Source organism: Strongylocentrotus purpuratus, unplaced genomic scaffold, assembly GCF_000002235.5.
Source record: "Strongylocentrotus purpuratus isolate Spur 01 unplaced genomic scaffold, Spur_5.0 spur5_scaffold_15, whole genome shotgun sequence".
Lineage (NCBI taxonomy): Eukaryota > Metazoa > Echinodermata > Echinoidea > Camarodonta > Strongylocentrotidae > Strongylocentrotus > Strongylocentrotus purpuratus.
The window spans coordinates 4480906-4506520 of record NW_022145600.1 but is presented as its reverse complement, the minus strand read 5'-3'; the positions used below and the strand labels follow the sequence as shown (position 1 = coordinate 4506520).

The 25615-nt window shown below is 37.7% G+C and overlaps 1 protein-coding gene and 1 non-coding gene across 3 annotated transcripts; one reads left to right on the top strand and one right to left on the bottom strand.

Annotated features, from left to right (window-relative positions):
- Positions 1 to 3321: 3321 nt before the first annotated feature.
- Positions 3322 to 22650, bottom strand: LOC115918625 (pre-mRNA-splicing factor SLU7-like). 2 transcript variants are annotated; one of them, XM_030985408.1, is made up of 16 exons: positions 22621 to 22650; positions 17956 to 18139; positions 15442 to 15589; positions 14904 to 14984; positions 14049 to 14213; positions 13535 to 13603; positions 12882 to 12961; positions 11868 to 11913; positions 11425 to 11522; positions 10952 to 11019; positions 10360 to 10499; positions 9820 to 9876; positions 9319 to 9423; positions 8179 to 8388; positions 5670 to 5909; positions 3322 to 4333 (listed from the first exon to the last, which is right to left on the bottom strand). In XM_030985408.1, exons 2-16 carry the CDS (start codon positions 18120 to 18122, stop codon positions 4142 to 4144), a joined length of 1866 nt encoding a protein of 621 aa, XP_030841268.1. In that variant the 5' UTR covers positions 18123 to 18139; positions 22621 to 22650; the 3' UTR covers positions 3322 to 4141. The 2 variants fall into 2 exon arrangements, with proteins under 2 accessions (XP_030841268.1, XP_030841267.1); XM_030985407.1 differs by having other exon boundaries at positions 17956 to 18173; positions 22617 to 22633.
- A 2582-nt stretch (positions 22651 to 25232) lies between these two features.
- Positions 25233 to 25304, top strand: TRNAH-GUG. Its single transcript has one exon. It is a non-coding gene; the product is annotated as a tRNA-His (tRNA).
- The last annotated feature ends 311 nt before the right edge of the window (positions 25305 to 25615 follow it).

The following is a 25615-nucleotide window of genomic DNA, read 5'->3' as shown; positions in this document are numbered from 1 at the left end:
CAATTCAAAATGTGTCATGTCACTATGCTTCATAAAAATTGTTCATTAAAAAAAAAAATATGCGTGTATTTGATGCAAGGGAATTACACAGGATCAGAAAAATTAGGATTTCACAGAACATTTTGATACAAGAGAAAGGTTAGGGAGTTCCTCAGAACTGCCCAAAATGCCGAATTTCCACAGCAACAACTTGCAGTTTGAGTTATTTTAAGAAAATGTAGATCCAGGTCTATACATGCTGGTAGGGAATTATCCGGTTCATTAACCCAATGGGAGTTTAGTGTCTCCTTTTAGTGGTGTTTTTGCATTATCTTTTGATCCTTTCACCAGCTCGCTTCTCTGCTTTTTTCTCTTTCTTTTAGAGTACAGTAGTTTGGATTTTCTTTCAAAACTGATGGCAGGTACAACCAATAGGGCACAATATACAACAAATAATACCCACACAAGGTACCTTTGGAACAGTCTAACATGCCCAAGGCTCTCAAACCTCTATTAAAAATCAATTTGTAAAATTATCAAAAATATATCTTACACTTCACTTGACCAAGAGATTTCTGCATTCTTCACAGCATCTCAATGCTTTGATTCTGAAATTGTTTAATAAACTGTACTTATATTCAAGAAACAGCAGATTGAAAAATCAATTTACTCGCTGTGAGAGAGTGCCCTGATGACACAGAGATACATTTCCTCAAAGATAAAAACTTGTCCTTTTTTTTCTCTTCGCTCCATCATCATTAACAATTCATTAAAAAGTTCTTAAAGGTTTGTTAAAAATGAGATTTACTGGTGAATTTCAACTTATAATGCTTGATCCAGTACTGGGCATGAAATACATCCTATGGGAATACACTTCACAATAAAGGCACCTGTATCTGCTCAAGGAAGTAAAAATGGAGCTAGTTTGAGTCTCATTGTATGTTGTTCCTTCTGAGGAGAGAGGATTTTCTTCCCAAGGCAGGGAAGGGGATCAATGGTTTGTTCTGCTATCAGTATCATGGAACTTGACAAGGAGAGTCGTTGGATTCTCTAGGTTATGTAAATTTGGAGGCTGTAATCAAATCTACGCAACATTTCTTTGACTGATCATGAGCTCATCTTCAATACGAGGACAGCACCTCCGTAGAATCATTGTGGTTGATGTCTTGAGAGTTGACAGTAAGCAGGAGACAGAGGTGCAGAACCCTGGAATATTTGGTGAAAAAAGTGGTCATACTGGTATACTTCTTGATAAATAATGATAAAATGATCATTAAAACGTCCATTGATATTTCTACAACCACTGTTCTGTATTTGGTGATTAAAAAATCTGTCCAAAATTGCAAGTCACTAAACAATTTCAAGAAACAATGTAAACAGTTCTCTAACATGCTTTAACAACAAACAAAAAACACACGAGAATCTGGCCTACTGGGGGGGGGGGGGGGGGGGTCTCGCCGTGCATCCCACGTGCGCCTCATGTAGTATTCAAATGTATAAATGTTTTTATATATTGAGTTATATTGATGTTTCAATTTATGTTATGTTTTTATGTTTTATGTTATTGTTTGTATCATGTGGAGGGCTCCGTTGGAATTTATAGGCCTGAGTCATGTCGGGATTTTCATAAACCGGGTCCCGACGGCCTTGCACCGGTCGGGACCCGGTGTCCCGAAATCAGCTCGCAGGATTTGTCACTTGCCTCTATAAAAAGCGCATATCATCAGTATGTCCCTTAAAACTTAAGTGACATTTTTGTCAGTCAAATAAATCAACACATGCATACCTCGGCACAGATTGGTATATTCTTCCATTTGACATTATATTTATCCATGATTGGCGATGTTTAGTGCCATTATCGTGCCTCTAAAAGTAAAAAAAAACTCGAGCAAAAATATAAAGACTACAATCGAGCCGCCATTTTGATTAATGCAGGTTGAATAAATCTGGTCAAAAAATATGAATGTTAGAATAATAAAACGACTTTCTAAAAAGTACTTCTTTACAACATACCGATCGAATAATTTTTAAAAGACAAAATATATATTTTTTCTTTGATTTTGAACATCGCATGCTTTTTTTTAAAAGCTGAAAATTACTTGGTAATCACAAGAAGTTTCGATACGAATAGCTGTTGCAAGGCAAGTTCAGACTAGTCTCGGAAAAATGCGCAGTGCTCCTCGTTATCTGTAATGCGTGCCAGAACGAACCCAAACAAAGACGTGATCGTAACGAGAAAAAAAATCATTAAAAACTACGAGAGCACAATTGGAAAGATATACTGCTCAAAATTACCATAATCAGATACATAACTTGGACAAAGAATTCAATAATCGCCCAAGAAATGCCACAGAAATTGTGATAATCGAGGAGTAACTGGGTACATTTTTATCGCAAGGGGCCTGCTGCAAATACTCGAATCCTTTGTTATACTGCTTTTTACCGTAGAGGGCGGTATTTGCCTCGTGTTCAATTTAAACACGTTTAGATATATTGCAGCAGGCCCTTCCGATAATGATTGTACCTATAGTAACTCATTAAATATCACTATTTATGTGGCTTTTCTTGGACAACTATTGTATTCTTCCTCCAAGTTATGTATCTGCTTACGATAATTTTGAGTAGTTGTCTTTCCAATTGTGCTCTCGTAGTTTTTAATGATTTTTCTCTCGTTACGATCACGTCTTTGTTTGGGTTCGCCCTGGCACGCATTATAGCTAACAAGGAGCACTGCGCATTTTTCCGAGACTAGTCAACTTGCATTGCAACAGCTATCCGTATCGAAACTTCTTGTGATTACCAAGTCATTTTCAGCTTTTAAAAGAAGCATGCGGTGTTCAAAATCAAAGAAAAAATATATATTTTGTCTTTTAAAAATTATTCGATCGGTATGTTGTAAAGAAGTACTTTTTAGAAAGTCGTTTTATTATTCAAACATTAATGTTTCTTTCAACCTGATTTATTAATTCTGCCGAGAGACCCGGCCAGTACAGTAGCTATAGCTAGCAGCTGGCAACAACAACCCCATGGGGCGAACTGCTTTGCAACCCATATTTATATCAGCAGTTCGGATTGATTCTGGATGAGCTAGAATACGATTGGTAACAATTAAATACTTAAGTTTTAGGGTGGATTGATTTTAGTGGTGTGCAAAACTGCAATTTCTTACATATTTCATTATTTTTTTCGGAGCGCCGGTTCTCAAAAAACGAAACCGGGACCCGACGGCAACGGTCGGGTCCCGGTGTGATCGACCGTACCGACTCAAGTTGGAAAGCAGTTTCTTTTAACTGAATCGGACTACCCTCCACTGTTTTACCAATTGTAATAAATAAAACATGAATAAATAAATAAATAAATAAATTTCAATCAGCAATCCTTATTTTTTGCTACTCTTCTGAAACAAGATGAGAAGAGGAAAGCAATCACTATACCATCCAACTTTCTGATGATATTGCTCTCAATGTTAGGCAAGGACTGTTCTTTACACTTCACGGAGATTGTACTTTAAATACTCGTTGAGGCCATCGACACTTCCATCCATCTATTTTCTGCTGCTATTGCTCATGACACTAAATGACAAAACCTATCACTGAATCTGCCATCTTTCTTGGTAAGGACCGTTCTTTAATACTTTGTAAGGAAAGTGGACATTAGGCCTTCCATTCTCACTCTCTTGAGTCTGTATGCCTCCATAGAATCCTCCATCCTTTCTAATATTGTTCTCAGTACGTTGCGAGGACTGTTCATTATACTCGACAGGGCTGGTTTTTTAATACCGTTTAAGGAAAGCGGCCATTGGGTCTTCCATTCTCGCTCTCTTGAGTCTGTATGTTTCCATTGAATCCTCCATTCTTTCTAATATTGTTATCAGTACTTGGTACGAACCGTTCTTTAATACTTTGTAAGGAAAGCGGCCATTGGGTCTTCCATTCAATGTCTCTCTGGTCTGTATGCTTCCATAGAATCCTCCATCCTTTCTTATATTGTTCTCAGTACGTTGCGAGGACTGTTCATTATACTCGACAGGGCTGGTTTTTTAATACCGTTTAAGGAAAGCGGCCATTGGGTCTTCCATTCTCGCTCTCTTGAGTCTGTATGTTTCCATTAAATCCTCCATCCTTTCTAATATTGTTCTCAGTACGTTGCCAGGGCTGGTTCCTTAATACGGTTTAAGGAAAGCGGCCATTGGGTCTTCCATTCTCGCTCTCTTGAGTCTGTACGCCTCCATCTCTTCCTCTGTTGGTTGCCTCACGCTGTCATACGAGTTGAGACTGTTGTAAGGTCTCTTCCTCTCATCCATGGCAAGCAGTTTGTCAACCTCCTTCTCATGCTCCTCTTGGCGTTTCATGGCCTGATGATAAAGGATAGACAAACAGATGTCATTGGTTTGATTAAAGGGATCGTTTAACAATGTTAAATCTGAGATGCACGGCCCTACGTGTTATCAGTGTCTGTGATATGGTGTTACATTGAAGCCCTCAAAAAAATTGTGCTTCAAAATGATCAAGTAATGCCTCAAAAAAGTAAAAAAATCTTTGAGTGACCTGTTTTACCATACCGTATTTGCCGGCGTAAAGGCCGCACCGCCGTATAGGCCGCACCCCCAACTTTGACATTTCGTACAGGACAATTCTAGAATAACTCCACACAACTTACCGACAAGTTTATGTTGCATAGTTGACATGAAGACGAAAAAACTTATTTTTCTAATAAAATCTGCCGATAGATCTAGATCTAAGTCCATACCATTGCATCGCCAAAAAGTAAACAAAGGGACAGGCCGTTACTTACGGAGCTAGCTGCCGCGCAACGCAACTGCGCAGGTCAAAAAATGTTATTTCGGATTACACCGCACATCGAGGGAGGGGTATTGTAGGATACCAAATCTGCGTACGATACAGTACTAGCTTAAAAGTCGATGAAGATCTGCTAAATTATGATCATTTTTGAGGTTAACTTCTTGTTGATTTATAAGAATATTGATGAATTTGGTATAGTTTGTAAAAAAAAAAGAGTGTTCTACAAGAAAATTACGATCATTTTGTTTGGTCCGTTTTTTTTTTTCTCTCTTTTTTTTGTTGTTGTTTTTTTTGTTGTATTTTCTTTTTTTCCTCTACGAAATGTCAAAGTTGGGGGTGCGGCCTATACGGCGGTGCGGCCTTTACGCCGGCAAATACGGTAGGCAAAGAAAGAAGCATTTCAAATTCAGAGTGACACTTATGTAGCAGTCTACATTTGTTCTTTTCAAAACTTAATTCCATGATTGTAAATATTCTTGACTTCTTGTACAAACAAAATCTTTAAAATTATTACATTATAATCAGCTTTACAAAATATTTAAAAAATGTGTAGAAAAATATGCACAAATCATGTAATTCCTTGTATACCTACCTGCCCATGGTTTCAAAAAAAATATTTAAAAAATAGAAATAAAAAAATAAAAAAAACTTGTTCTGAATATTTTGGAATACTGAAGCAAGTGAAAGTTTGGCCATCTTGCGAAACAAAATCTTTGACTGGGGAGGCGGAAAGAAGTCACCATAAATAAAACAAGTAAAAAACCACTATGGAGGGTGAACGAGTATTAGTTGATTTCACAAGATTGCTGAAACCTTCATAGAAAATAAATAAAATGAGGAAAATATCACACAACAGATGAAGAGAAGAACTGATTTCATTATTCTCACCTCCTTAATCTTCCTCTTCCTGATAGCTTCCTCATCCTCCTGTTCTTCTTCTTCTTCGCTGCTATCATCACTGCTGGAATCTGAAGAATCTGAATCTGAAGAGCTATGTCTCCTCTTCTTCTTCTTCTTTTTCTTCTCCTCTTTTTCTTTCTGCTTTCTCAACTCCTTCTGTTTCCTCTTCTTCTTCCTCCTCTTCTCTTTCTTCTTCTCCTTCTCCAAGTTGAGTTTCTCCTTGTGTTGCTAGAATTGTGAAACAAAAACAAAAGTTAATCTCATAAACAAATGCATGTCGCACTGTCACCGGTCAAAATTCTAAATCTCGTTCAAGCAAATTATTTACACATAATTTTTTATATATATATTGAGAGTGATTTCTTGTTTACAAATTGCATATTTTAAACTATAAATATCCTCCTGCTTTTGTAACAGTTTAATTAGACGTTGTGTATAACCTTAATCTGCGCATCGACTAAATAAAATATAAACATTTCCTTTTCTACTTAAACCCCTGTGACTTTTAACTCACAATTCTAAAGATATCTGGTCTCAAAATAAAGACTTCTAGACCCTTGTCGGTATGTTCATATTTTTTCGGAATAGACGCAAAATACTGCAAAATTTGCAGATCTTTTGTAAATATATTCATAATTTCACATCTGACTCAAATTTTTTTTTGACAACTGGATAAATTTAGGTTTCTCTTTCCATTGGTGGTACATGTATCAGATTTTGTGAGATAGCGAACTATTGTCACACCACCATACTCAGGCCTTAAATTAATCGACGGCCATCGACGGCCAGGCCGTCGATGCCCCTATGACTGGCCGCGGTGCCCTCCCAAAAAAAGATAAATTCACGGCCAAAAAGGCCGTGCCCTTTTTTTCAAACTGGCCGACGTGCCTTTTTTCCAACTGGACGTGCCCTTTTTTTTTTAAATTTGCGCACATAAAACCACCAATTGCGCCCATAATCATCTAAAACTAGACGGCAAGGCGCAAGTGTTTTCCGTGAAAATGCGCCCATAAATTATTAGAACAGTAAAAATACACGAATCACGAACAGTCTGCCGCCCACGAGCTCTCTTCTAGCTTCGTATTTAGTGCTTTAATAAGGCGCAAGTGCCGTGAAAATGCGCCCTTTGTTATTATATAGGCAATGCGCTAGCACACGTACAATCACGCGATCGATCGCATGATATGCATATGGTGCATGCTGTTGACGCACGCACGTACGTACGTACGTACAAATCGAAGGCCAGGATCAAGAAAACAAATCGTCAAATGGAGAAATAAACAAGCATTCAAATAGTCATTAGAGATCTGTCGAGGTTTGTTTGTAGGTCTAGTTTATTATTTTATCTCAAATAGAATTTAGAATTATCTTATTAATAAGTTAAGAACACCTACGATGTTCTCGATCGTAGTTACTCTCATTTTGCCACCAGCCGACCTCGCTTCAAAAAGCTACCCCGCCAGCTTCCCAAGACGAACGTTTCGAGTCCCGGTAAAATTACGCGCTGCGAATCTCCGAGGGTGCATCGGTTTCGCTGGCAAACTTCCAGCCCCACAGCTTCCCACCAAAAGTGGCGAGAGTGTGTGTGCGAGGAACGATTTTGGTTTCGTGAATGCACGTTACGCAACTGAGCTGAGCGTGTCACTTTCAGCTGTCGAATGTCTATAAGGACATTTTTACATCTTATTTCATTAGTTAGGCCTATCTAGACCTTTCTATAGACTACAACAGTTAAAAAGATAATTTCTTCAAATTTGCTCCTACTACCGAGAGAGTGGCGGAAGGTTTGTGTGTGAGGTGCGATTTTGATTTGGGATACCCGGCCCGGTAAACTTGCCAAGTCCTTCTGACTTTCGTGTTTGTGAAATTGACAATTTATTTATTCATTTGCTCATCAATATTTTTAGTTACTTTAAAATACTGTTTAATGTGCAAGTTTGATGTTCTTAATCAATCTTTCCTGTTCATATTGTTAAGATTAAAAAGTTATTAAATTGATCGTTCGATCTATTCACATTATGAAATTAACATTTGTAGACTCTCTTTGAACTTATGATTAGATAAGGGGGCCTATCTCTTTTTGGAAAATTGCCCCTTGCTCTGGTAAATTCCCGTGGCAAAGGGCAACTTAAAAAAAAAATTGCCCCTTGCTCCTGGCTGCTAAATCTAAGGCTTGCGGGCCGCCGCCTTGTTTGTATGTACCGTAGACCTCTATACATTCTGTGAAGAAGCTGGTGCTAAAAGTCATGGGAAATTGATCCCGCACAAGTTTCATAAAATACACATGACATCTAACAAAAATAGAATCAATTTTTTTGGCCTCATACTCGATGCCCTTTTTGTAAAATATTTTGGCCTCGATGCCCTTTTTGTAAAAATATTTTGGCCTTGGTGCCCTTAAAAATATGAGGTACTCAAGGCCAAACTGGCCTTGCCCTAAAAATGACGAAATTTAAGGCCTGCATACTTATAATCTTTTAAACAACATCAATCTCACCTCCACCATTGATTTCACAGGTTCCTCTTCCTCCTCCTCCTCCTCCTCCTCTATTCCAGGGAGTGCATCGGTGGGTTCGGTAGGTAGGACGACAGAGTCTTCGGTTGCAGCCATCCTGCCTGCTGCCCCCGTGCAGTAGGAGCCCCGGACGAGGGAGTAGCAGCAGCGGAAGCCCCACTGCCCGTCTCTCCAGAACGAACCCCAAACACTCTGCAGATAAAGATGGGTAGTAATAATGATTATGATGATGACAATAATAATGATAATTATAAAAATAATAACAACTTTAAGAATACATAACAACAACAACAAAAACAAACAACAATAATAATAATGTCAAGTACACAGGGGTGTTTCCCCTCAACTACGCCCCCTGAATGAAAAAAAAAAGGGAATTCGGTTGAAAAAAAAGGCACCCAACACCATTCCCCCCTGTTGAGTAAGAAAATTGGGAAAAAATAGGGAAAAATCAGGAAAAATTGGGAAAATAAGGGAAAAATCGAGGAGAAAAAAAAAAATCAGGAAACCGATTTAAATCAGGTAATTATCAGGCCTGTATACATTTCTACTGTGCACATATTCCTCCCTGGGGATGCTCAAGGCACTTGCAAAGTACTCTTATTACCCTACCTTGGCTTTAGCCCATCTGCTCTAAGGCAAACAAAGCATTCCAGGAAAAAAAATTCCTATCAAGAATCCACCTACTACACCTGGGTGGAGAGTGGAGAATATAGATTAATGTCTTGCCAAATGGCATTAGTGCCGCGGTGTGACTTAAACCTTGAAACATGTGTTTCACAGTCTGGTGGCGTATGCACTAGCTCTGCACTAGCTCACCTCTAGCTCACTTCTGCAGAAGGGAAAATGCGGGATTAGGGAAAAAAGTATTATGTGGGGTTTGTTTTGAAAACAAAAAATACATAAATCCAGTCGATTTTCACCCTTTTAAACTTTCAGGATGTCTTTTTCTCGCTTTTTTTTTTACACCTTTCAATTATAAAATAATCTCCTTTCATGACTCTTTCAGAATGTTAAGTTGTTTTTAACCTGTTGACTATTGAATTCTCTGTTTGTCATAGGCTTAATACAGGAGCCCACATGGTTCCAGTAGTCAAAGAGTTAAGAGAGCATGGTACTTACAAAATGATTGCTAAGCAAGACATCTTCCTCGTATTTGGATTTAACTGGGGCCTTCTCCTGGCCTTTGATGATGGTTCCATGTCGAGAGTACTCTACGTATTCCTCCTATATGTCGTGAAATTAAACACAAATTTGTTTATGTTATGAGTTGTCAATAATGGCAAAATGCCACTATGATCATGATTATTTAAATTTCATTATTGCATCTTTGTATTCTAGCTTGCTTTTTTGTATTTCACTAATTATTGCACTAACTTACCTTGAACCCAAATCGGTTTGTAGACCTGGTTATGATAATTGTAATTGTACAAAACTGTGGATTACTATACTTTTCTTTTAAATAACAAACTGCTTACAACAGTATTTTAGCTGGACAAAAACAGTGGACATTATCACAATGCCTATAGATATCTTAACACTGGCACTGGTACTGGCACTGGCACTAGCTCAGGGAAAAACCATACTTCACCATACTGCGATATCGTATAAAGTCTGACTTACCGTCTGTGCCAGCAGCAACTGCTTAGGGGGTGCCTCCAAGTGCTCTTCACCACCATACTGAAGAAAAACAAAACACAATTTTGTTAAACATATGATGGTAAAATAGATGTTAGACGGGAAAATAGATTGAGGAAAGGGCAGGGGTATAAAACACACCGGAGAGATGTATCTACCTATAAGGGATTATAATTCATTTTCTCCAATCCCTGTCTATTTTTTATGCAAATGAAAGGATGAATGCGTAAGACAAGGTGGTAAGGTTGGTATTCAGAAAACTATATCATCTTTAATATTCAAGAAAGTATGTTAATTGTCCTAACAATCTAAATGTTATGCCACCAGTTAATGGCTACACAAACTGAATACAAGTGCATAGAGTTAAGAGAAACATTTTTAAAAGTACCAATGATAAGTGCTCACATGTACTCTGGGAAAATTAATTTGGTATTGACAATCATATACCTTTCACTAACATAACAGAAAACATAAGTTCATCAGTACACAGTCCTACATTTGCTAAGCTACCTACAAAGAACTTACCCTCTGCAGTATGGTCTCTTTCTGGCTCTTCTTGAAGTTGTCCTTCTTGCTGCCAAACTCCTTGTGGAGTAGGTCGAGCTTGGTGGGTTCGGCCTGGAGATGGACATCGGTACCGCGATTGGATGCGTCCCACGCAAACACTGTCAAAGACAACGAGGTATTGATTGAAATTACAGGTTCGCATGGGGAGATGATAACTTATAGAGTAGATTTGCGGTATAACCTCATGGAGAGTCTTTGGAAGGACTATTTGTATTTTCTGTGTTGACTGAGAAGTACTGAAAAGGACTGTGAAACAATTAAGACTCAATTAAGACAAGTTAACTGTCCGTCGTCAGGAGTGACTTTCACTCATTTTCAGGTCTTCTCATTCCTTTTAAGTACTGTTCACATGGTTGTACAGCAAAGCTACTTTTTAAATAAGCTAAACAAAGGGCCCTATGCATAATGACATATTTATGTATTATAAGATACAGGAAATATGAGGTGCACTTCGCTTATAAATGCAATTTCAATTTCAGCCGGTAGTATCTTGAGGTGGCTAACTGATTTGTATAGGGGAAAAAAAAGGATAACAAAGGATTCTACTTACTCTGTGCCTTTGCCATGGAAACCGTATCACCTCCTTCTCGTATGAAGTTATCACCAGCAAACTTCAGACTGTAGAAGGACCAAATACAACAGATTTGTAATGGAGGCGTATCATAATCAGAATTTGAAAATAAAACGCTCTTGTTAAAAGTGAAGTTCATCCTGATATTAATTTAGCTTCAATAAAAGCAGAAAATGAGAGGAACAAAGTAGTGAAAGTTTGAGCAATATCTGATAAAAAATTAGAAAGTTTTGAATTTTGGAAGTTGTATATCTCTCTTTTCCAAAGTTAAATATTAAATGTATATTTACAACTTTGCTTCTTTTCATGGGCAATTGAAGCATATGATGAACACATATTGGGAAGACAGTGAATCTTTCAGAAGAAATTGATATCAATCTATTGATTGCCAGTAATTTTTCCTTTGTATTCAAGGAGAAAAATAAAATAAATGGAACATATTGATAACTTACTCATCTGGGTTTGCGCCTACATCTCTGGAGGGGTTGTCCCTCATAGATCTTGTTTTGGGATCGTAGTAGGCCGAGTTGGGTCTCAGGTTATACAAGTACTGTGATTAAAGAAAAAAAGTGGATAAAGAGTGCAAATACATGACATAACAATGTCAGAATTATTAAAAAAAGGGGATGTCTGAAAAGGAAAGACTGGGTTGGAGCTAACCACTCTACGCCTGGTCAAAATTACTTTTTGAGCTACTGGTACATTCTCATTGTTTTGCTTTCTAAAATCAATACAATACATCTACCTCCAATAAACCCCCCCCCCCCCCCAAAAAAAAAAAAAAAAAAAAAAAAAAAAAAAAAATTGAACTTCATAGTCTATCACACTTTCTATCTCAAATTAACACGAAAATAGAGCAAGAAAAGAATGAATAAAAAATAAAAATTACACATACCTTGGCAGTGTCCTCACGAATGCGAAGGTTTCTCACTGTAATTCGCCTAAAGAAAGAGGAAGAATAGAAAACACAATGAAAGAGGGGGGATGGTTTAAGTATTAAAGTAAATTTAAATAATTCTTTTTAAAAAGAAGAAAAAGAAATATTATACAGGTAATCAATTTTGGTCATTGGTCATGACAGGCACTAAAATTTCACAGATTTGAGCCAAACTAATAATAACTGTTCAGATGCTGCTTGTAAGTATCAGCTTGCATGGTGATGTAGATATACAGTAGGCTTGCGGTTGCACCATGTGAGAGATAGGGAGGATTGAGGAGTCTCTGTAATCTTTCTTGAGATAACTGTTCAATACTAAAATGAAATATAAAACAAACTTACTTAAAGTTGTACGATAGCTGAAGAACATAAAGTTGATTGTCAAAACATTCATCAAGCACTATAACAAGGTGTAAGTGAATGTGTATTTCCCGTTTTTTAAAGTTTATTTGCATTTGCCGATCCAAAATCTCAATCTACTACATGACAAATGATCAAGAATCACTACAAGTTTCTGTCCTAATGCAGCTTCCTCATCAGAACTTGATATTAGATTTAAAGGTACTGTATCCCCTTTTGCAATACCAATGTAAGAATTTATTAAAATAATGATATGCAGAAGAAAATACAGTTTACGATCATCCATCTAAATACGGGAACTGAAAAATGGCTTTTCTTAGGGAAAGATGGACTGAGATATGAAATGTAAGTTTAGGGAGGATGCCATTCAACGTCAACCCTTGACCTGACCTTAATCCTAATTGTATCTCTAACCCTTTACGTAAATTCTATGACAACATATCCGGTACAAGCACATGTCAACCAGCAACTGTTAGGTCACCTCTACAATGTAGTAGGTAGTCATCACCAATTTTTTGAAGAATTGTGATACAATGAGACAAGTAAAATTCACTTGAAATGTACATACAGTACATGGCTACCCCCTTTTAGAAGTTATAGTATATATGGTACCTCTTGCTGTCAAAATTGGTTCCAGGCATGTCAAAAGAATCAGCGTATTTGTCTTCATCTGCATCACTTTCATCGCTGTCCTGTACATCAAATAGAAAAGGGATGATTACTTTTGAGAAACCAATCATTGCAATTGGTCAATTTTTATATATATTTGTTTCATTGGAATCATACATGTAGCTCAATCAGTTTTATACCAATATACCTTAATCAAAGGTAAAATGATTTTGTGTAATAGATCACTGTGTTTAGTAATATTTTAAAAACTTACATGAGCATTTCTATTAGCTGCTCATAAAATTATAACTTAGCATTAAAACTTTCAACCGGAATTGATAGTATACTTCCTAAACATTTTAAGGCGATCTGATATAAAATTCCTTTTCAACAACTTTTTTTTCTAAATATCACGAATAAGCATTTGGATAATAGAATTACAGACATACACATTCCATGTACAACACGTGCCTCAGGAGGATTTTAGACACAAAATATGCTATTAATGCCGAGGTTCATTTATAAAATAATTGCTAGACAAATGTTCTTCACAATCAACTCAAGAATCACTTAGTCCATATAGCTGATTTTATAAAAAAATCCATTACAGAGTCAGTCCAACTAAAAATAAAACAACAACTATAATTCACACATACCCTTTCTTTCTCCATATCGACCGAGATCATCTCATTCTGAAGTTTCTTTGCTTTCAGCTGTTTCTTGGCCTAAAATGGGAAAAGAATGATACAAAATACCAGGGAGATCATTGAGAAGAAAATGAAACATGTCAACTCTTTCTTATGGTCATCGCTTTTTGCAAAGCTTCTCCTGAACTTTTGAGAAAAAAAATCCTTAACATGTAAAAAACTATCAGACTGTCAACCAATTCAAAACTTGTCTTAAGACACATTTACTCAAAATTGCTTTGATGATTAACTTCATCTGTTCACATTGATGTATATTTCATATGTATTGTAATTTGTAAGTTTATTTGTAATTGTTTTTTTTTGTTTAATATGTAATTGTTTATCATTGCATTTTGTTTGTTATAGCGCTTAGAAACTTTGGTGGTAACCGCTTTATAAGCACTGTTTTTATTATTATTATTACAACAAAAGCGAAAAATTGTTTGAATGATTGGTACACTTTAATCATTATGATGAGACCAACCTCTTCCATCTTGGCATACTCTTCCACTACTGCTTCATGTTCTTCTGGGTTGTATCCATTCCACCTGTCCCTCTTACCATCGTAGTCAAAGTGAAGGTTGGGCTGCAGGTGTTCATCGGGGGCCAGGTCCTCCCCGGAAAATTTGGCTCCGACTTTGCGAGGTCTCTGCATGTATAAAGAAATGTATCAAAGAAAGAAATATATGAAAATGGGGATAAAGGGCTTTATCAGGTGCTATCAATCATTGTGCAGACTATCGTGACCTCACAACTAGAGAAACTTATCTTTGTTGGGAACAGACACTTGCCCTTATTACCCCCATCTCAGAAGACGATACTATGTGTGTGTGTGTGTGTGTGTAATTGGGTTTTTACAGAAGTGTATCAATCAGATATTATTTTAACGTCACCATCCGAAAGTGCCTCCGATGGCCTGAAACCGTTGCAGAAGCCAAGCGTGATCCTATCACAGTCAACCAGGTCACAGCTTATGAGGCTCGTATTGTGATCACTTTGATTGCAGAAGCAGAACCAGAACCAAAGCTATTCCTGAGCCAGATAATATCCCTAAAATCTAAACAAAAATCATATCACAACCCTAACCCTTTTTATTGACAAAATAAATCTGAAGGAATAATGCTGAAGCCAATACCAATCATTTCATCTAAGACAACGAGAAAACAAAAACTTTTAAAGAGCATACACCAAGACATTTGCCACTATTAATCTTAATTCCAGCATATTTCGAACACTGTCTAAACCAAAAATGACACAACTTTAATAATGTTTTTAGAAAAATCAAAACATTTTTGATCGCGGGTAAAGATGGAGAGAGATGGACTGAATGATATCTTACCTCAACGCAATCTTTTTTCTTGTGAGTCAGTGAGCCACAGTTTTCACATGCACCTTTTCTAAACTTCGTAGACAAAGTTCCCTATTGCAAAATGAAAATAAATAGAAATAGAATTGATTCAAACATGAAAAATCTAAGCACATCAAGAAAGTTAAATTAAAAATGCATTTTTGTTAACCACCATTCTGAAAAGACTAGACTGTCTACACACTTTCTCCTTTCTTTTCATTTCATTTAACATTTCATATCAAGTAGATAGATAGATAGATAGTCGAGTTTATTTCATTCATCATAAAAAACATTTAGATAAAATATCATACAATATCGCATACATATAAAGACAAAATAACATACATTACGAATATAATCATACAATATAGTATACATCATAAAGGTAATCTGGACAAAATATAGGGAAAAGTGAGCATTTCTGAGAATGAGGAGACAGGTAGAAAGGTTAAAAAGTTATTTGCTGAAAACTGAAAATGCCTTATCAGTGAAAGTGATTAATCGATTAAATTTGTTTGATTGGACTTACCTCTTGTACGCCTTTCTTGTACCAATTGCTGATCGCTGACACGTCCTTTACGACCCTCTGAGGCCTCTGATGCTTGAGGGTGGGTTTGTCAATCCCAACGTACCACGGTACCGTTGCAATGTATTGTGGGATGTGCGGATTAATGTCCCTGGAGAAAGAGGAGTTATGATCCTATCAAACATCAACACTTTTTGTCTTTTATTATCCAGAAGTATTGTCTGGAATAGTAATCTTTCACATCATCATGTGTTGATACAAAGAAGAAAGTCTACTTAAAGCTAAGACATGGCTCCTTTTCTCAGAGAGATGTATCAATGAATAGAACAATCTCTCCTCTGTAATTGTGGAGAGCACGTCACTTAATTAGCATTAAATCCAATTTGTCAAAATTTTGGTTGTTAAGAAAAGGTCAATTTGACCCAAAAGAGTCCTTCGTTTGTCTATGTTCATCAACTGCTGTACAGCGCCACTAAACATGTGTCCCAATATGGATTCTTTATCCTAATGTCAAAGAGAGGCAAATAAGTTTTTAACTTTAAATGTCTACTTCCAAGGTATATTTCCAAGGTATAATCACCATCATTTTAATCATCACACAACTACTTTTCAATACATTGCAAAAGTAAAAGCTACATCATTCAATTGGCCTCTGCCTGATCCCTCCCTCTCAGTGCATGTGTAAGTAAGCATGTCATAGCCCAGTAGATGGTCCATGGCCTGGGAGACCTGACCACACTCACAGTTTGCTGAAGTAGTGTTAATGCATCCCCACTTGGGCATATTTGCGTTGCGTCTCCCCATACCTGTACGTAGCACATGAAAGTTGCTCATGCGTGGGTATATAGAGGGCAGCACACGGACGTATGCACAGTGTTATGTAGTGATTGTCAAGTTGCCTACTTCATGAACGACTATATACCCATGCATGAACATCTTTAAGACTGTGCCATGTGATCCATGGTAGGTCGAATCCTGCAGGGAGCGACTCAGACGGGTCAATGGCCATGCGTTCATCCTCTGGAAGTTTCACATGAGACAGTTTACATTTATACGACGGATAGTCAACCTGTTCGAAACGTTGAGCCACCCCTACTACCCATCCTCTCTAACCGGCGCTATAGTTCTCTTTAGAACTATAAGCTCAAGAAAGATTACCAACAGTCCTTCACAGGACTTCCCAATCCTCCCCCTCTCTCACATGGTGCAAACGTAAACCCATACCTGCCAACCTGAGACAAGAGAAATTAGGAGTAAATTTTTCTGGATGGACTACGAGGTCGCGAACCACCGAAGGATTGGGGTAGTAGCCCGTAGATTTGGGGGGGGGGGGGGGGGGGGGGGGGGGTACACAGGACTTTAGGGTCTATTTTTTTCTCTCTCCATTTTAATGGTGCAAATGGGCCTTTTCCTTCAACCTTTTCGCCCCACACATAAACAATTTTGAAATATCAAAATGTGAACACTCACAAAACTACATGTTTCACTACCCACCTCAGTTAGGAGCCCTATTTTGCAAAGGTAGAAAGATTCAGAATTACTGGCTACTGGAACCAACCAATCCAGCTGATGTACAAGGTTGAAATTGGACGAGCCTTGTCCTTAATTTCGCTGAAAGCTTTATGTTTCTTCAAGTTCATGTGTTTCTGAATGTCATTCATTCCCCCATGGTTGATACTGAAGTCGGCCGAACACACAATGCAAAATGCGTGTTGAAGTCCGAGTGCTGATTCTGCAACTGGAAATTGTTTCCCGTATTCTTTCTTATACTTCTGATTATGAACAGCACGAGTCTTACCCATTTTGTCCTTCAAAAATGGAGAAATCAACGAAGAAGAAGAATATAGTAGAAGTAATCCAAAATAAATCCGAGGAAGTCCGGTAAATAACAAGCTTCCACGATCGCAGTCATCGCACAAGCATTGAAGAAAACACGCCAATGTATACAGTGTTTATGCACGGCCGGTGTATCAACTGCACATGTAATATAAATACACGTGGGCTATACGCATGCAGTTACTATGCAATATCTTCTATGAGCGCGGATGTCGGCGTGATTTGGTTATCAGTCTTCTTCTTCTTGATTTGTTTTTGTTTGGCAATCAGTCACAGTTGACTATTTTTGCCACACACTATTTATTGAATTATTTATATATATACATATGTACAATTTCATGTCATAAATGACTATTTTTAGGATTCTTTCTCTTTCCATCCTCTTTCCTTCCTCTTTTTTCTTTTTAGACCCTATAACTTTTTTTAGAGAAAATTCAATAAATAAATAATTTTGGAAAGAGACGACGGCCTAGTGCTGTGTTATGCTATAGTCTTATGCAACAGTCGTTTGTTTTAAAAATATTTTAAAATTAAAAAAAATCAGAGTTTTGAGGCATGCACTCGGAATTCGGAGTTGGTATGAAAAATGCGGAGGAACTCCGCCTAAATCGGGGTGGTTGGCAGGTATGCAAGCCTACTGTATAATTTTGGTTAGTAAAAGACAGTTCTATCTGCACTCACTTTCCTTCTTCATCCACCAAGGCAGGAGCAGTACCTGCTTTACGAGCCTCTTCCAACTCCTTGGCCTTCCTCCAGTCCTCTCGTCTGCTCCCTTGGCTCTCCGGGGCCTCTGTCTTCTGGGACAGGGCTGCCACAGAGGGCAGCGTTGTCCCTTGGTAAGAAGACATGCCTCTGGTCTCCTGGACTGCAGTAAATCAGACTTCAGGAAGAAGATCGATCTGTAAAATTTTGAAGACATGGATTGGTGTAGGATATTATTATGTATCAAGTTTCAAGTAGTGCTGTAGCCCGGAAGGCTTACCGGGTTCCAACCCGCCGGGTTGAGCATTTCGGGCCGGACCATTCCGGGCCGAACTGTAGCCAGAATTGGATCAACTCGGTAACAAAACCTGACAGTAAAAAAGAGTTTTTAAATAGCTCATTGTTCGTTATCTACTTATCTTTCATCATGATAAAACCGTCAAAAGTAACTGTAAACAAACACAGCATGACGGCTCGATCTTTTACATCTGTTGACCTGTCTTTGCAATAGACACTGCACGCATAGATTTTGTGTTGTGTGTTCAAGTGTGTATATTGATCTCCCTGGCCCTGTCTGCAAGTGATGTGACTGATCAGCTCACTGTACTGACCAATCAGAAAGTTTCCCCTGAGTGGGCGGAGAGTGAAACCAGCATAAATTAAAATTCAGTGACTGCTGGGACTGTAGAACAGACGATTCATAAATTATGAAGTTTGTTGACCTAGCTGATAGACGATATAGTGAGTGGCAAATTGACATAATGTGTATGAGAGTGTGTATGTGAAAATTTGTTATGCTTGAGATGGAGGCTGAGCTGAAATGAAGTTGGCAGAGAGTTAAATAAAAGAGTAATTTCATCACCAAAATACTTCCTGACAAGCGGATTTAATTAGCAAACAATTCATGTACCTAAGCTAATTTGTTCTCCGAAGAAAAATTATTGGGGTCTATCCTCCCTCTTCTTCCCCTGTCTCTCTCTCTGCCTTCATTCGTAACCAAAATTGAACAAAAAGTTTAAGCCCAGATTAGAAGAATAAATGAAGAAAAATAATGATAAGTGTGTGAAATGTTGATAGTCTTTAGAGATGAGAAGGAAAAAGAAGTTATCTTCATCATCATTCTTCCTTCCATCTTTTTTCAATAGGCCTGTTTACTAATGATATGCGAGTGACGTCATAATCCCTCGCACCCTAGCGATTGTTACTACGTAGGGCAAGCTTTGCGTGGTGCGGCACGGTCGCCACATTGTTTTTTCCATGCCCGCTACGCTATACACATACAAAGCCATTGCTAGCGATGTGGGGCTGCAACAATGATTTACTATCATAATTTCTTCACACATTCCATGCTCGGATTTCACGCTAAAAAAATTATAATTATGACATCAACTTATACCTTGATCTGTAAAAGCATATTCAACAGGATCCTGATGAGGGTCTAATTCTTGGTCGTTGCATTCGACGTCGTTTTGTTTTTGCTTTTTGCATGGCGGTAAACTGGCCGAACGGTCCCGGGGTGGCGGGCGGACGACCTTAGTCGCAATCCTTCTCTCCAAGTCGCTTGCAGCAGCGGGTACAGGATGTGGATAATCGTTTGTTGAACCCTTTTCACCTACAAAATGTTTTGAACAGACGTAGGTATTCCTTGAAATCCTGTCGATTCCAAAGTCCTTTCTTCCACAATTCTTAATCCATATTTTACACTTCTCCAGGTTCGTCTTTGGTTTGGGGAACGGGATGAAAAACACACCATTCATATGGGGTCTGTCTGCGTACCGTGAATCGCTGTTACACGTGCCGTAACAGCAATGCTTACCTCCCATTTTTGCGATATTTCGTCGGATTTCGGAAAATAAAATCGAAGATTTGTCATGTACAACTGAGAAAAACTATATTTATTTTAATTATATATCCTAAGGTTGGAAAACAAACAGTTTTAAACGAAGTTTATTAGGACGATGATCAGCCTTTTTTTCCTCGCATTCCCCACATCGCCGTATACAAAGTGTGTGTAGCAGGGCCGTAGCAGACACTGCGCTCGGTTTGTTTGCCAGAGCTTACAACCGTGTGCAAATTTAAAGGTCCGTGAATACATTAGTAAACAGGCCTATTCTATTTATTCATCTTCCGAATGTGTTTTAAACCCTTCCCCCCCCCCCTCAAATCAATTTGATCTTCTTTCTTAAAAAAATAAAAGTACAGAATTATTTACGTAATGTAGTTTTTCTCATGTTTTCTTTTCTTTCTTAAGTTTCTTACATTGTGTCTCTCGATCCCCCAAAAAATTCATTCACATCTGATATATCTCTTTCACATTCATGTCGCAGAAATTTAGAATACAAAAACATTCCCTATCAAAGTTTAATGCATGCCAGACAGCTTGGGCCCAGCTGAGTGTAATATTACACGCGGTTTCTTTGAACAGGGTTCAAAAGATCAACAAGCAGCCTTTGTCCAGCTATAGCGCACATTCCAAAAAATATGCAAATATTGGGTAAGCTATAGCATGTGCCTTACATGTGATCATTGTTTTTAATTGGCAGACAAACAGACCAATCATAGTAGAGCATGTTGTATGGGCACTCTGACAGGGAAATGAGCTATTTTTAGGTTGCCTACATACATGTAGCTAGCCTTATGCTTCATCTTTTTAGGGAATGGATTAAGGGTGATAATTTATGCTGACCTGGGACTTATATGTCTGGACTCGCAGACAGCATGATAAACAAAATGAAGCGATGTGCCCTCTATTCAGGACAAGGTCGGTAGGTCACACAAGATGTGTTTGTAGTAGCTTTCAAATAGAATCTAGTCAATATTATTTCAGTCAAACTCTCACCGGGTTACCGGACCTTTCGGAGTCCCGTTAGGAAATTTGGAAAATTGCCGGGTCGGGCCAGGTCCGGGTTTTGGGTTCCGAGCTACAGCACTAGTTTCAAGTGTCAAATTTGTTTCAAATTAATTGTTTTCTTTCAATTCCAATATTCTAATATATTTGAAAAAACATAACAATTAACAAACATATAAATGAAAAGTTACACTGTAGGTGCCCAATACGATTTAAGTTAATCAATAGAATGGATTATTGCAACAAAATTGTTTAAAGATGCAATGTTGACAAATCAGGACAGAGCTCTTGTAAAAAATATGCAGGTATTCTCAAAATACTTTTTGATGATAATGGTATTCTACAGACATTATCATTTACTAACTACCAACTCTCACTATCCTTCAAGTTCTGATTAGGTACTAAATTGCATTTCCATATCCAAAGACTGGTCATTCCTTCTGTAACCCATTGAATGACAATAAAGTGAATATTCACTGAAAATTAAACATGAAAATCTCTGAAATTGTACGAGGAATCATTTTTTGTCCCATCAAAGACTTCTTCAAATTATAATTTTAACTTGTTGAATAGGAGGGGCGTTGGTCCCAGAATGAGGATCGTCCGTTTAAACGAGGATATCCTTGTTTACGCAGACAAAATGCATCCTAAGAAGTAAGAATCATCCGCATTTTTGGGGACATTTTTTTTGCTTCGGTGCTCTGCAGGTTTTGGGGTTCCCGATCCGCATGCTGGCGATGCAATTTCGGGGTAATAAATTACCCCCAGTTAACCGTCTACTTTTATGGGTTGTCCGTCTTCCCGAAGATTTATCGCTCATAACGGTGTAAGTCTCTGTACAAAGTCCATGTAAAATGCATCAAGCAAATCATCCCGGAATCAGTCGTTGGCATCGCCAACGCGCGGATCGGAAATCAAAATCGACAGCGAAAATGTGGACGATCCTTATTTTTTGCGCACGTGTCTGTCCGCATTTATGAAGATAATCCTAATTTTGGCTAACATTCCATATTCTCGGACCAGCGCCCTACTGTTGAACAGATGCCCATTGCAAGTCAAAATTGTAATTAGTCTAGGTCTAGATTCTACTACTTCTTTACTTTACATTTCGAAAAAATGTGACCCAACCTGCTGTTGAATCATTTTCCTATGCAGGCTCTGGAGAGTTAGCGAGAGCCGAGGCAAGCGTTTGTGTAATGTAAATCACACGAAACCCGAGTTGATGACGATAGCTCAGCTCATCATCATGTAGACTGAATTTTTCTGTCTCTTTCGTTCGTTAGCTTCTGATTTGGGAAGGGTCGGCTCTGTCTTTAGAGAGCCAACCCTATTCATTCGTTAGCCTCTGATTTGAACGAAAGAGACAGCTGCCTACTACTTCGATTGCGATAAACTCGCTGATCTCCGAAAAGCGGAGGGACAACAACCATGACAACAGTCAACAGAGAGAGATAAGGAACATGTTATTATTACAAGAAGGGTCTATATTATTCAATGTTCACCCTCCTGCAACTAACAAACACATCGGATACAAACTACAAGCCATATTTCGCATGGCACGGGATGTGGAGGGAGGGAGAAAATTTCAGAAGATAATCCAACTAAATCTAGCTTACAGTACACGAAAAGAAAGGAATGGGACTTGGGCCAAAAATTCTAGCAAACATAAATTCCGATTTTTTTTTTCTTTCTACATTCACTAATCATTCAAATGAAATTTCTGCAATGCAAGAACATCCAAATAATGAAGTCAAAACCTAACTTATTCACAAAAACGTGTTATTTTACGTACTTACGTGCAAATTTAAGACAAAAGCAGACTGACTGACAATAGGCCTTATCGCAAATAGCCTTTGTCGCTGGGTGGCGCCCTTCGCGCAAAGGCCTCTGGGATAGAAAAGGGAGCAAACACGATCTCGGCTTTCGGGAAGCCATACAACGTCACACGTTTTGTATAGTACTACTCGAAGTCGAAGCTATTTTTAATCAAATTTAATGCTCTTTCAGCCGCAGTTTGTAAAAAATTTGATACTTGTACCCAGAGTTAAAGAACTAATCTTTGTTTTGTGGTACTTCACTGCAATTATGGCAGACGGAGCTTGTAGGTTTTTACAGTTTTCAGCCACTGAACTCGAGAAGTTTTTGAGGGATAGGCGCGTACCAGTCAATGGTGAAAAGCACGCTGAACTTGCTGAAAAAGCCATTTGGACAGAAAAGCTTGATTGATGATAAAGCTGAGCACTGAGATTTTAAAGTGTCAGCAGGAAAAGTTGATACTTGATGATGGAAGATGGGTAGTCCCAGAAATCAACAATATTCATAATTTAAATCTCCATTTCCGAAAATGAATTGGAAGTTTGTTATCTCGTATGAAGCAAATACATGTCCTTAGTTTTTATGATCTGTAATTTTTTTTTACATGATACTGATTGCTTTTTATAATGTATACATATGAGAAATAAAGTAAATGTTCAATATAAGACAACTATCTTTCATGGGCTTGTATCTATTCATTTCTACTGTGTATGGACAGTTTTGTAATTTATGGAAGAGATAAAATGAGAGAAAATATCTTGATTACTCAATTGTACTTTTTTGTAAGGGTTAATAGCGACTCCAACATTTAATGAAGCCATCACAATGAGCGACGATTTAAAAAAAAAATTGATTCAGATATACTGCTTGTATAGTAATGAATATAAAGAGGGAAGAGATGTAAGTGTTGAGCTACTATAGAGGAGTGAAGAGACGTTATTGTTGAGAAAAGTATAGAAGAGAGGAGGAAAAGAGGTACTTTTTGAGAAAAGTATAGAGGAGTGAAGATATCGAGATGTACGTGTTGAGAAGAGGAGTGAAGAGATGTACTTGTTGAGAAAAGTAGTGAGGAGGAAGAGATATATTGCCAAAAACTTATGGGAATGCCACAGCTCACCCACCCCCCTCATTCACTTTGGCTACAACATTGCTAGCTGGGTATCTTAATGATCATCGTTTACACAACTTTTTATCTCCGAATATTTAATCACATTCTCTTTCACATTTTTATCCTCTATCTCATACATATACTGCTTGTAATGTAGCATTTGTTTCTTTTATTCTTTTTATATTTTGCCAGCTCTTCTTTCGCATTCTTCAGACATTCGCCCTTGTGTAAATGACTTATTCTCTTATCTTTTTCCATGTCTGCAAATCTCAAGTCTAAATAAAAAGACACACAAAAAAATTAGGTTCAATTGCATGTATTTGGATGTCTTCGCTATGAAAAAAATATTATAGGATTGAGAAAAAAAACGCCTGGTCCACTGGGCGTATAGTTCCGAGGATATGTGCACTTGTGAAACCTTAGTTGTTAACATAGTTCTTCACAACATATCTGTGGGGAGAAGAAAAAGAAGACACAAATTAGATCAACAATCATCTCAATCATCATGTATACGATTTAAAATTGTCAATTGAACTTATTTTCTCATTTCGTTCAACTAATTTTTGCAGAAAACTTCCCCGGTATTCCGAATTCCAGACAAAAATGTTGTTGATTAATTTCAATGTATTGATAAGGCAATTTTCTTTCAAAAAAGGAAAATCACAGGGGCAATCAAATAAATTAAACCAGGTTACCAGGTAGATGAAAAGCATTAAGAATGACAAGGTCAGCTTTAGCGCCTGTTGTTGGCAACAACGCCGTAGCTGTCTCGACACGATTCCCTTCGCCACTCGCTCGTAACACTGTTTCGACTAGATTTAGAGGCATGCAGTGCCTCCCACTTTGTCATCACAAAACTCGAAAGTAAAACATCAAAATCATTCTTATCTTTCTGGATATCTTCGGTTATTTTTGCATCCATAGACAGCACATCTGTCTCCACCACCCATCATGTAGAATCAATGTAATCGGTGAGTTTGCAAGACAAAATATCACGAGATGTTTGATCGGTATAGTAGCTGAAAGTAGAATAAGCAAACGTTCGATGTACGTAGTATAGTACGTACGTGTGTACTATACACAGAGTGCGTCGGCTGCTAGCGTTTCGCATCGTCGCGATCAGACGTTTGCGGCGCTCTTGCTCCCTTTTCAATCCCATCGTCCCTTGCGTGAGGCTATTTGCGATAAGGCCTATCGTCTTTGCTTTGCTTTGGTATGATGACGTCATATGCATGCTCTGTGTTCATGTCATGCATGTTGCGTTATTTCGTATTTAAATACTTTGATTAGGAATTTTTATATATAATTTAAAATGTATATGAATTAATATAATTTTAAAATCTTTATTGATGTAAATAAAATTTAAATCATTACTTTTATGGATTTGCATTTATTTTCTAATCATTTATAAAAAAATATTTAGACCTAGTAAATCGGCAATAACAACAGTATATATAGTTATAAAGTTCCCTACGTGGCATAGAAGCCGTGATCGTCTAGTGGTTAGGACATTGCGTTGTGGCCGCAATAACCCAGGTTCGAATCCTGGTCACGGCATTTTTGCAAAAAGTTAATATTTCTCTAAATTGTTCTTTTGAGTCAATAAAAACGCCAAAGCGATCCGTTATAATTATGAAAAAAATACTACATTTAATAACAATTCTTTGCTCAATTTTTTTTAATGAATAGAATAGATTGCTGTCCAACTAGTAATAATCATACAAATCAAAGTTTGTGTTGGAAAAGTTTATCCAATTAACACAAAAGTTTTTTTGAATTTTGTATCGAATACAACTATCTTTTAAATTTGGGGGGATGGGGGAGAAGTTTGAATTAAATCAAAGGCGTAGGCCACATAGATTACCTTT

What these genes read in the sequence shown, in the direction of transcription:
- LOC115918625 (XM_030985408.1), bottom strand. Translation starts at nt 18,122, where the DNA reads ATGTCTTCTTACCAAGGGACAACGCTGCCCTCTGTGGCAGCCCTGTCC. An exon ending in TTCGTGAGGACACTGCCAAG is followed by an intron (nt 11,523 to 11,867) that starts GTATGTGTAATT and finishes CTTTAATCACAG; the next exon opens with TACTTGTATAACCTGAGACC. An exon ending in AGTTGCTGCTGGCACAGACG is followed by an intron (nt 9,424 to 9,819) that starts GTAAGTCAGACT and finishes CACGACATATAG; the next exon opens with GAGGAATACGTAGAGTACTC.